Source organism: Hyaena hyaena, unplaced genomic scaffold (genome assembly GCF_003009895.1).
Source record: "Hyaena hyaena isolate Hyena2069 unplaced genomic scaffold, ASM300989v1 scaffold_414, whole genome shotgun sequence".
NCBI lineage: Eukaryota > Metazoa > Chordata > Mammalia > Carnivora > Hyaenidae > Hyaena > Hyaena hyaena.
The window spans coordinates 1,056,965-1,069,233 of NW_024081044.1; the positions used below are offsets into that span (position 1 = coordinate 1,056,965).

Consider the following 12,269-nt stretch of genomic DNA (forward strand, 5'->3'; position numbering starts at 1 on the left):
CTCGTCACAGCCCACAGGGCCCTGTGTGATGTGCCTGTCACCACCCCGCCCCCACTGCCTCCCACGGTCACCCTGGCTCGGCCTCCTCCCTGGCCGCCTCATGCTCCTTCCGATGACCAAGCTAGTTCACACCAGCAGAGCCACACGCCTTGTTTAGTTTTCTATATTTTTTTGTTCTTTCTCATTTATTTCTGAGTAACTTAGCACACTTCCTGTGTGCTGGGCGCCACGCTGGCCACGCCCCACGTATCCAGTCATTTAATCCCCACGCCCCTTTGAGGTGGTGTCAGTACTGTTGTTACCCTGTTCTACCAAAAACGGGAAATAGACACAGAGAGGAGTATTGGCCTGTCCAAGGTCACCCAGCTGGGAAATGTCAGGGCCGGGATTTGAACCCGTGCAGGCTGGGCTTCTAATACTGAACCGCTTTTCTGCCAGTCGGTAAAGAGCGCCGAGCCCCTGAAGGGTCACCCTTTCTCCCGGGCCCCTCCCCCACACCTCCGGGCTTCCCGATGATTCATTCTGGTTGTGAGTGCGAGTATATTGAGTACCACTCCGACCACGAGCACGGGAAACTTATGCTCTTCTCCGTCCCGCATTTATTGACCACCATCGACCATACGCCCACTTGGCGTCCAGCAATGCAAATCCCGCCCCTCAGGCCACCGAGCCAGCAGATGACATCACGTCCCGCTCCTGTCCGACCCTGAAACCCACCCTCTGTTGTCCACTCTGGTTTCTTTCTTCCAGCATCTTGGCGACAGTTGGGACGGAGTTTGACCTGCGGACCCTGAGGGCAGTCCGAGTGCTGAGACCGCTCAAGCTGGTGTCTGGAATCCCAAGTGCGTGAGTTTCCGACCCTGGCAAGGGGTCTGCTCGGGGGTCCTGGGAGTCCTCAGTTTCCCCTCTGCAGAGCATCTCAGAAGGGGCCCCTGAGTGCCTTCTAGCCTGTGCTAGGGCTGCCTTCTCTTGGGGGAAGCTTCCCAAGGGGACCCCCCCTCCCCAGAAACCTGGCACTGGTCTGGGTGAGCTCCTGAAAGGGCCTCCCCTAGAGCCATGGCACCCATTTATTTATTGACCACCTGCTATCTGTCAGGAGGGGTGTTGATATTAGCTCAGTCAGGACTCACAGCTCTACAAAGTTGGGAACCTGTAAAATCTCCCGTTTTACAGATGGGGAAACGGAGGCTCAGGGCAGCCTGAACAGTTAGAGCCGGGTCACGTGGCTAAGAATGGCAGGACTAGGACTTAGTAAGTGTGACCCCAAGCCTGGCCGGTAGCACGAGGGGGCAGTGACGGTGACCACGTGTCGAGTGCCTGCTGCATACCAGACACTGCAGAGAGGACTTTACATGCGGTCTCTTACTTTGTCTTCGCAATCACCCAGTGAACCCGTTTGACAAGTGAAAAGGCTGAGGCTCAGGCAGGTTAAATTATGCACCTGAGCTCTGACAGCCTGGCAGTGATGAGCTCCAAAGTCCATACTCCCCCGGTGCCCCTTTCTCCTTCTCTGAGGGTCTTTCCACTCCCCCCTTTGGGGGCGGCCACAGTATTCCGGGTCAGAAAGAGGTTCAGCTGCAAAATTAAAAAACCCCACAAAACAAAACAGGGCCGACCTTTTTCTGTCCCACTGCCTCAGTTTGGACCACCACTAATAATTTATAAGCACTTATGTGTGCCAGGCACTCTGCTCTAAGTGTTTGCCGTTTTTAAAATTCATCTGTCCTCACAACAAGCCTGTGAGATAGTTCCAGTCATTACCCCCATGTTACATCTCATTGGCTTCCACCATTAGATTCATTGCCATCCAGGTTTAAAGAGTAAGGTCTCCCAGACGACTGCCAGCAGGATCTTTTTGTAGAAGGAAGGGTGCTTCTACTGAAGGGTCTGGAGGATTCCAGGAACTGCCTGCATTGTGTTAAATTAAGGATCATCCCCAAGCTCACACTAATAAGAGTTTCTATTAATTGCCACTTACGATGGCACTTTGGCAGCTGTGAGCTCTGTCCTTTAATCCGATGCCCGTTCACAGGCGAAGAGACCAAGGTTCAGAATGGTGACCCGACTGGGTGAGGGTCACGTTGCTAGTAAGTAGTTGACTAGGCCGGGTCCCCTCGACGCATGCTTAGTTAGCTAGGTGCGAGGCGAAGAGACTGCGTGCCGGCCTTTTGTGCCTCTCCGCTCCCTTCCTGCGGGCGGGAGGTGGGGAGGCAGCTCTGGATAGCCAAGGGTAGTTGGACAAAGAGGAGGGGCAGCTGGGAGCCTCTAGAAGCTGGAAGGTGGGCACACCAGAGGCGGAGGGTATCCTGCCTGGGCACCAATGCTATCCGCCTTGCAGAGCCTTGACCGCTTGGCCACCTCGGTCAGCACTGCTCTTTGCTGCGGACCCCTGCAGTCTCCACCCATCAGGGGGTGCTAATTGTGAGCTGCACCAAGTTCTGCTAATCAGGAAGCAAGACTGCAGGCTTTTTTTTTTTTTTAAATGTTTTATTTATTTCTCAGAGAGACAGAGCATGAGAGGTGAGGGTCAGAGAGGGAATCACAGAATCTGAAGACAGGCTCCAGGCTCTGAGCTGTCAGCACAGAGCCCAACGTGGGGCTCGAACCCACGAACCATGAGATCATGACCCGAGCCGAAGTCGGACACGCAAACAACTGAGCCCCCCGGGCACCCCAAGACGGCAGGCTTTTTGTTGGAACCCCCGTTTTAACCGTAGGCTTTTCTGGCGGCAGAGTAGTGGCGACCCTGTAGGATCTGACACCCCGAGACCTGGGCTTAAACCCCGGCTGTTAATTTCTAACACCCTTGAGTGAACCCCCCGCCCTCGGTCTTGCTTCCCATCTCTCAAAGATGGGGATCCGTGTGTGCCCGCTGCGTGCGGCTGTCCCACAAGCCCATAGAATAATGTCCCGTCTCCTGGTATCGGGACTAGGACATGGATGGCTTTCCCGCGTGGCTTTCCCTCGCCAGAGCCTTTGCGTGAATCAGGAAAAGACGCCCCCTCTCGGTGGGAAGAACTAAGAAAAGGCTCCCCGCTCAGGTGAAGGCTGCCTGACACTTAAGAAGAATACGGCTCAGAAAGCAACCGGTCTCTGCCCCTTTCTCCTCCCCTTTCGTGCCTAAAAGGTCATCAGATGGCACAGCATATGTCAAATACTTTGAAAATACTTGAAACTAAAGAGTGCCTTAAAATATTAGGAGGGTCCATCCCCATCTTATTAACCAACACTGCTTGCGACCCCTCGCTGCGGCCCCGCCCTCAGCTTCGCGTGTGCTGAGGGTGGGGGGGCGGGGTCCTGGGGTTTGGGGCGCTTGCTCACGGAGCCGCGGGGCTCTCTCTGTGTCTCCCCAGGTTTACAAGTCGTCCTGAAGTCGATCATGAAGGCCATGATCCCCCTGCTGCAGATCGGCCTCCTCCTATTTTTTGCAATCCTTATTTTTGCAATCATAGGGTTAGAATTTTATATGGGAAAATTTCATACCACCTGCTTTGAAGAGGGGACAGGTAGGTCCCAGCCGCATGATGGTTTCTTTCCCCAGCTTCCTCCCTCGGGGACGAGCTCCCGGAAGGGAGACGCGGGGCTTTGCTTCCTTCTCCTGGCAGCCGGGAGAACTTCCTTCCAAAGTGCTACAGGCAGAGCTGGGCGTGGGGGGTGGGGGAGTGAAATGGCCCTCGAGGGAGTGAAATGGCCTCGCGTTGGGGTCCCCTGGAAGCTAGCCCGAGGGTAAGTGTCTTATTTGGACAGTGATCCTAGGAAGTGCCATTGCGGGGACACGAGACGGGGAGGGAAGACATCTAGGAACGTGGTATGAAGCAGGCAGGCTACCACTGTGGGCAGCTGGGGCTCAGTCCCATCGGGCACCTAGGGGAGACCACGTAGGGCTCGGGTCTTAGAGCCCTCCCACGGGGGGGGCGAGGGAGCCGGGGTGTCACCCACCAGCTGCTGTCCGGCACTGATGAGCACCGCCCCCGGGTGGGCATCAATGACCCGGCGTGGACAGTAGACCGCCCACTGGGTGGGAGCAGGCACTGGAGGGGTTGGCGGGCAGGGGTGCGTAGGGCCGGGGAGGCAACGGAACGTGCCACCTTCCGCCTAGAAACTTTGCAGGGCCCTCAGCTGTGCCGTGTTCTCAAGCAGGAGGAAGCAGCAGAAGCCGGGCCAGGAATGAGGGGGTCTGATGGCTTGTGGGGGGGGGGGCAGCGCATCACGCGGAGGAAAGGAGAAGCAAGGCCAGCTCCTCCTGGCGTCTCCACAATGTGCCTTGACGACACCCGGCTGGGAATCGTGACACCAGTAGTCAGAACAGAGTGCACGTGGGGTCCTGGTCCCTCTCTCCACACACTGTGCCTGATCGGGTCAAGAAGTTGGGGGTGCAGGCAGGAGACCAGTGGGTGGGGCTCAGCAGTGTCGAGGGCAGCGTCCCCCCATTGTCCACACACACAGGGGCCCGGTAGCTTCTGGGTGCATTTTCGGTGACCTCTTTTGCTCTCCAAAGCCAGAGCACCCAACGGAATCGGACGAGGAGAGAAGCCTGCATGTCAGTACGGGGGCCGCCGGCCATCCTGCTGCAGACGGACCCCCCGCGGTGCTAGTGCCGGGCCAGGGAACCGCGACTCCAGGGCCAGGGAACTTCAACTCCAGGGGGTGGCAGACGGGACGGTGACGCTGTAGGGGAGCCCCTGCGAGGAGAGAAAGAGGTTTCAGGCCTGTCCTGCCGGGAGGAAGATTCTGGCCCGGAGTGGCTGCCCAGCCACCGTCTCCTCCCGGAGACCCCCAAGTGGCGGAGCCCTGGCCCCAGGCCGCCCCGGAGGACGGGGAGCGTGTATCCCAAGATGTGCCTTTGCTTCCTCCTCTTTCTGTATCTCCTCCTGGCTCCTTCTCTCCTGGGCTTGTGAAGTTTGCTCAATATGGGATGTCCTAATTATTTCTTTCCCCGATGAAGAAGGTGTTAATTGAGGCAGAGCTATTTCTGCGCCTGGCCTCGTCACCCAGGCGGAAATGCAGGAGGGAGAGATACAGGGCAGGGCCCCTCGGAAAAGTCACCCGAGAACAGAGAAACGAGGACTCCTGGATGCTAAGTTTTGAGGTTTTGTTGGGGTTTTGTTTTTTAGGGTTTTTTTTTTTCTTCTTCTCCTTTTTCTTCTTCTTTCCAGCCAAGCAGATACGCAACTGGCTTGGGTCTGGGTGGGGTCGGGAGGGGGCAGATGGGGGCAGGGCAGCCGGGGGGTGGGTAGGAAGCCCCGATTTAGGAAGATCACTGAAAAGCTCGCGATTAAAAATATAAGGCGTGTGAGTAAGAGACAGATATAGACAGACACCCAGGCAGGCAGCAGGTTAATTTTAAAATATATTTATAACCAAATTCCTCAGACTCTCTGGACGGTTGCTTTTCTAGAAGCAGCCCTCAGAGTGTTTCGTGATGATGGGGGGTGGGGGGGACGAGGGGGGCGGAAGGCTGAGGGGAGACTGAAATCAGGAGCCACCACTATTCTAAAACTGCTAAAGGCAGTCAGGTCTCCAGCTGCACCCTCTGTCGTTGGGAACCCAGTCCTTGCACGCCCAGCACTGTGCTAAGCACTCAGAGAAATGCAGAGGGAAGGTGGAGGGCTTCCTGATTTCCAAGAGCTTCCAGAAAAGACTCCTCATCTGCCACCAGTTCGTAGCTGTGAAGCCCAATATGAACGAACCTTCCGGAGCTGTTGAAGGAAAGGAGGGACCAGCGTTCACTGGCTGTTGCGGGGGTGGTGGGGGGGGGGAGGGCGCTCGGGGGTGGGAACTGAGCCAGACTTGGTCGCAGGGTAGAGATGGAGAAGGTTCTGGACAGAGGTGACCTTCCCAGCAAACAGCGGTTGTCGTTTAATTATAGGAAACCGTGCACTTCCCCCCTCCCTGCCCTGAGCCTTATGTTTAAAAGATTTTGCCTTCCAGCCTGTATTTATTAAATCATCGCCCCTGTCCCAAGTGCAGCGTGAATGAGGAAGGCACGGCCATCCAGTTAAACCAGTGCCGCTAGGTGTCACTTCCCGGGAGTGGCAGATGTCACTTTGCATGACCCGGGTTTCTCTTTAACTGGAGCCTCAAAAGCCAATAAGATCCACGCATTCTGTGGTTTCTTTCTCTCTGCTGCCAAGCGGAGACTGGGCATTTGTGCCCGGAGCACACACACTGAGATACATCTTTGTTTTGTGGAGAGCTTGGGTTACACCCCGTGCTGTTTTCTTGGTGGACAGTGTCTCTGAGAACCTACAAAGACATGATTCGCCAAATAGGAGCCTCTCATATCTTCCACTCTGGCCCAGTGGGGACATGCCCAGGTCATTCTGTGCTCCAGTGAGTCCGTGGGCTCACGGGTTCTCGCCATCAACCCCTTGGAATTCAGATCCCACCTTTGGCGCCCAGCCCAACCTCGCCAGGAAGCTGTCTCTGGTTGCCAGCGAAAGGGGCGTCTGTTGACATGTGTTTCTTTCCTTGTGGCATTTTTACAATCTGCCTTTTGCTGTTTGGGGAGAAGACTTAGCGCCTGTGCCTAAGGGTAAGTACCTTGTGTACCGGCCTCCCTCGCCCCCAGTACAGCTCCCTGTGCCCGGTACATCTCAAAAAAAAAAAAACAAAGAAAGAAAGAAAAGAGGAGGAGAAAGAAGAGAGGAGAGAAAAGGAAATGGAAAAAAAAGAAGAGAAAAGAAAAGGAAAATTAGGCTACATTAGAACAGCACAACATGACTGACCTGTTTGTCCTAATGGAAGTCTGGAGAACACTGCACCCAACTGCTTCACAAAGCACACAGCATATTCACCGAAACCGGCTGTATTCGGGAGCATAAAGCACATCTCCGCAGATTTCGAAGGACTGAATTATACAAAACATATCCTCTGACCACAGTGTAATTAAACAGGAAATTGGTAACAAAAGGATAACTCTGGAAATGTTTGGAAATTAAGAGACATGCATCTGATTTGTGGATGAAATGATAGGGTGTCCAAGATTTGCTTTAAAAACATTGTAGTGGCAATGCAAGGTGTGGGGAGCAGATACAGATGACACAAGATTAGCTCTGAGTTGATAAGTGTTAAAGTTGATGGTAGGTATGTGGAAACTCATTATACTATTCTATTTTTGTGTATATCTGACAAGTTTAAAAGAAGAAGAAGAAGGAGAAGAAAAGTATCGTGGTTAACCAGGGGTTCAAGAATATTTTACTTGAGCAATAATGATAATCATGTATGACAGATTTTATGAGGTGCAGCTAAAGCTGCACTCAGAGGGCAATGTGTAGCCTTAAAGAAAAGGAATGCATCTGGAAAGTTTAGAAAATGCACAGAGAAAGTAACAAAAGCTTAGAGAATAAATTCATAAAACAGAAAACAATGACTAGATCAACAAAGCCAAACTTAAAAAAATCAAGATTGATAAATTCATTCCAGTAGTCCTTTTCTTCCCCCAATAGCATTGAATCTTTACAGCTCCTATTTCTCCAGAGTTGGCTGTCCCAGCTCCTTCCCCCTGACTTTTCTCCTCTTCCCTTTCATAGATGACATTCAGGGTGAGTCTCCAGCTCCGTGTGGGACAGAGGAACCCGCCCGCACCTGCCCCAATGGGACCAAATGTCAGCCCTACTGGGAAGGGCCCAACAATGGAATCACTCAGTTCGACAACATCCTATTTGCAGTGCTGACTGTTTTCCAGTGCATCACCATGGAAGGGTGGACTGACCTCCTCTACAACGTAAGTGATGCCAATTTGTGGGGAAGGCCCTCCGGGATCAGCCAATTCCCAGGGAATTGGAACCAGGGAGGGCGAGGAGGGGCAGGTGCCCAGAACTTTAAATAGAAGAGGCCCCTCTGAACATGGAAACCTAGAGAGCACACTGATGCTGAATAAGTTTAAAGTGTACAAGTGTTTAAATGTAATTTTAGTTTTTGTTTCAATATGTAAAGCTTGTGTGATTCAAAAACCAACATGGATAAATATATATATATACGTACATACATATATATATCTCCTCAGATCGATACAGAGGGGCTCTGTGCCGGGACCTTCCCTGGCCCTCTGCCAGCCATGCGCCTCCCTGTAGGGTGAGGCATCCGTGGGGCTCAGGGGACCTGAGTACCAGAACCTGGCACCACTGACCCCACTTTCTAGACCACGTTCTTGGATTATCTGGGATTCTGGAATTTTCTGATTCCCAGGACTTGCACTGAGATTCTTCCGTGGCTCTGTTCTCCAACGGTGTCACATATCGTGGGTGCACGCACCTGTTGGCACAAATCTGGCTGGAGCCAAGGCTCATGTAGAGGAGAAGTGGCCATGCATCTCCGCATGAAGCCCCCTTCCCCTGGGCCAGACAGAGCCCTGCACGGGGAGAAGGCAGGCCCCGCGTGGCCGGGGAGCGTGGCTGGCTTTGCTCATGTCGTGATCCAATGCAGACATCGGGGTGCTAAATTGACCTTCCTAGTGCTTACAAAAGCATGTTTACAAAGGAGAAGCTCACAGCATGTTTTATTTAGTAGCTTTTAAATATTTACAAGAGTATATGGGCTTCTGTCAGCACTTGTGTCCAAAGTCTTGAAAAGATTCGAGACACTTCCAAGGAGACGTATGCGCCTACCCGCCCCACTTACATCCTGTTTCCTGTCCCCGAACAATGTGCGACCCCTTTAGTTCCTGGGATAGGCTTTCGATGTTTATTTATGCAGATATTAAGTGTAATCAAATCTATATCCGCCTCCCTCTTTCTTACTCCAAAGGGTAGCATTCTAGACATGCTCTTCTGTTCTGTGATTTTTTCTCCCCCCGTAACAGCGTATCCTGGAGATTTTCCACTGTAGGATGTGTCCTCATTATTTTGTACAGCTGCATAGTACTCCGCTGTTTGGCAGACCATGGTTTGTGTAATTGGTTTCCCAGACACAAATGTTTTGACAGTTTCCTGTCCTCTGACATTGAACTCAGGGCCGCCCTGAGCAGGGGTGTGTCTTTCCATCCCTGTGCGGGTGCAGCTCAGGTGGGCGGTGCCCATTCCCAGAAGTGGGGTCACTGGGTCAGTGGCGAAAATGCATTTGTAGTTTTGATATTTAGATGTGCAGGGTTTAGAGGCCCCTCTGCCCCAAACACGGCACACCCTCCTCACCCTCCTGTGCAGGTGAGAGGCCCCCCAGGCAGCTGGAGGTGTGTGGAGTCAGGAGTCAGGATCACACACGAGAATGCCGTGGGTGCGAGCATAGCAACCCCTCTGAGAACCCTGGGGCGGCTCCACCCACTTAGCTCTTTTGACTCAGAGAGGCGTCCTCTCCACCTGCCCTGGGTGCTGAAATTGCCAGTTAAGATTCTGCCCATAAGAGCCAGGGCTTGGCCTGCCGAGGAAGCTATACCAGGCTTCCTCCCGCATACAGGGTTGCTGAACTCTCCTGGTCACAGTTCATGTTTCTTTTTTTTTTTTAATGTTTTATTTATTTCTAGGAGAGAGAGAGACAGCGTGAGCAGGGGAGGGTCAGAGAGAGAGGGAGTCACAGACCGAAACAGGCTCCAGGCTCTGAGCTGGTAGTCAGCACAGAGCCCGACGCGGGGCTTGAACCCACGAACCGCGAGATCATGACCTAAGCGAAAGTCGGACACTCAACCAACTAAGCCACCCAGGCGCCCCAGGTCACAGTTCATGTTTCTTAAGGACGTTTCCCTTTTGCGAGTGGAGGGAGATTTACAGGAACCCACATCCTTTTGGTCAGTGGTTCATTTTAGGGTGGGGTTGAGAGTGCAGCCTGGGGCAGGATTGCACAAGTGCCACGGACAGTTGTGCATGTCACGCACTGCACAAGCCAACACATCTCAGGAGCGTGATGCATATTGTAGACTGCAGAGACGCCTACCACTACTCTAGTGTTTGACAAATGTAAAGAATATAGGAGAGACACGGTATTCTGACTTGTATGAAGGCCTCGCCTGAGCATAGTGTCTGTCTCTCTCTTGGGCCTCACTCGCAAACACCTTGGACAAAAGATTACACCCAATTGGCAGAAGCTTGCTGGGGGACATTTATGGGCTCCAGGTGTTTGCTTTGCAAGGATCGTGTGAAAGGGAGGCCACGGGGGGACCTGAGCCCTCCTGGAAGTGAAACAGAGCAGGGAGCCAGGAAGGTAAGGAGACCCAGGCAGAGAATGGGACGGGGGTTGGGGGGCGGGGGGCAGAAGCTAAGAAAATTGTGACCATGGGAAATGGTTGTGTCGTGGGGTCAGGTGTCCAGCGTTTCAGAGGAAGACACTGGGGATGTGCTTAGTGGTGGGAGAAGTGTGAGCACAACCACAAATTTCCAGAAGATTCTCTAGTCATAAGCACCATCGCCGGGAGGATGTCTGTCCTGGAAGCTTGGAGCTGAGCTGCCTGGGTTGGGGGCAGGGGGAGGTAAGCAAGCTCAGGGGACACGGGGAGAGCACAGAGTCAGGCCCCAGACTGCCTGGGTTCCCATCTTGCCTCCACCCCTTCCTTGCTGTGCAACCTTGAGCAAGTCACTTGGCCTCTCTGTGCCTCGTTTCCACTTGTGCAGTATGAACAGGGCAGGAGGACCGAGTGAGGCGGGTAGGTGTGAAGTGTTGACAACAGCGCCTGGTCCACGTAGGCCGGATCCTCTGCCCTGGCGGACACTCCTTTCTGAAACATACATGCATTGTACCCCATAAAAACTCCAGCAGCAACTGAGGAAGTGGAGTGAGCTGTGGGGTCCCACCTCATTCCCCACCCTCACCCCTCTGGTAGCTGCCGTTGACTCTGAGCAGCCTTCTAGAACTTTCCATGCACTCACATCCCAGTGTGGTAGAAACCCCAGCAGTGTGATTTGGGCCTGATGTGAGCCGAGAGCAATAATAAAGCACCACAAAGTGGTGGCTAAAACAACAGACATTCATTGCCTGGCAGTCTGGATGCCAGAAATCTCATATCAGGGCCTTGGCACAACCAGGCTCCCTCTGAAGGCCCTGGGGGAGGATCCTTAGCCTCTTCCAGCTTCTAGTCGCTGCCAGCAGCCCTCGGCAGTCGGCGGCTTATCCATTCTCTGCCCTCCTCCTGAGCGGCCCATCTTTACACGGTTGTCTTCCTATATGGACACGGGTCACATTGGATCGGGGCCCAGCCTGCTCCTGTACCCATTCCATCTGCAGTGGCCTTCTTTCCGCACAAGGTCACATTCTGAGGTCCTGGGTGTTAAGGCTTCAACATATCTTTTTTTGATGGGGGGACACAATTCAATCCGTAACACTCCCCAAATAAACTACTGTACCTTAATCCTTGTCTGGGGCTTCCTAAATGGACACACACACACACACACACACACACATCCCTTAACACAACCACTAGAGCCTCTCATTGCCAGAGGAGAGTTCGGACGCACCTGCTCCAAGCATCTTAGAATTGATGCGCGCAGATGCTGAGCAGATGGCACCTGCCGGGCTGGGGCGTGCACCCCGGTCCCAACATCACATTTCTTCTTGCATCCTTGAAATGCACTCATGTGTTCAGCAGGTGTTGAGCACCTACCTACCAGGTGCTGGCACATGGGCAGGTGATCGGGGACCCACCATGAAGGAGACAGACAAAAACGTCCCCACTCCGGTAGGGGAGGCAGACACAGCGAACATGATGATAATAAGCTGACCCTGCGGTGGGAGGCAGGCAGCGAGCAAAGGCAGGAAATGGGACGCGGTGACGCCCGGTGACGACGAAAGCAGCACGAGGCAAAGGAGGGCCTGGTCTAGTTCAGGCAGTCAGGGAGGGCTCCTCAGAGGAGGGGAAACGTCCACGGAGAAGGAGAGCGCCAGATAGCTGTTTGCGGGGGTGCATTCTTGGCGGAGGGGACCGCAGCCGCCCACCAGCCGGGTTTTCCCGGTTGTGGTTGGTTTCTTGTCCTTCCTGCTTGGCTTCCCGGATAAAGCACATTTCGGGGAAAAGTCTCACCTCCGCTAATTGGCAGTGCCATCCAAGGTTTACGCCAGGATGTGCATCTCAGCCTTGTTTGTAAGAATAGAACAGGGGCGCCTGGGGGGCTCAGTTGGTTAAGTGTCCGACGTTGGCTCAGGTCATGATCTCACGGTTCGTGGGTTCGAGCCCCATGTCGGGCTCTGTGCTGACAGCTCAGAGCCTGGAGCCTGCTTCAGATTCTGTGTCTCCCTCTCTCTGCCCCTCCCCCACTTGCACTCCATCTCTCAAAAATAAATGTTAAAAATTAAAAAAAAAAACACACAGAACTGGAAGCAAGTGGTTAAGTGCTGTGTGATCCCTT

The 12,269-nt window shown here is 53.5% G+C and overlaps 1 protein-coding gene across 3 annotated transcripts in view; it reads left to right on the forward strand.

Annotated features, from left to right (window-relative positions):
- Positions 1–12,269, forward strand: part of CACNA1A (calcium voltage-gated channel subunit alpha1 A) — a 219,146-nt gene that overhangs the window by 91,762 nt on the left and 115,115 nt on the right. For all 3 annotated transcript variants that reach the window (XM_039252248.1, XM_039252246.1, XM_039252247.1), the window contains exons 4-6: positions 751–842; positions 3,354–3,506; positions 7,533–7,726. In XM_039252248.1, the coding sequence (XP_039108179.1) occupies positions 751–842; positions 3,354–3,506; positions 7,533–7,726 (439 nt within the window). The remainder of the gene's footprint in view (positions 1–750; positions 843–3,353; positions 3,507–7,532; positions 7,727–12,269) is intronic.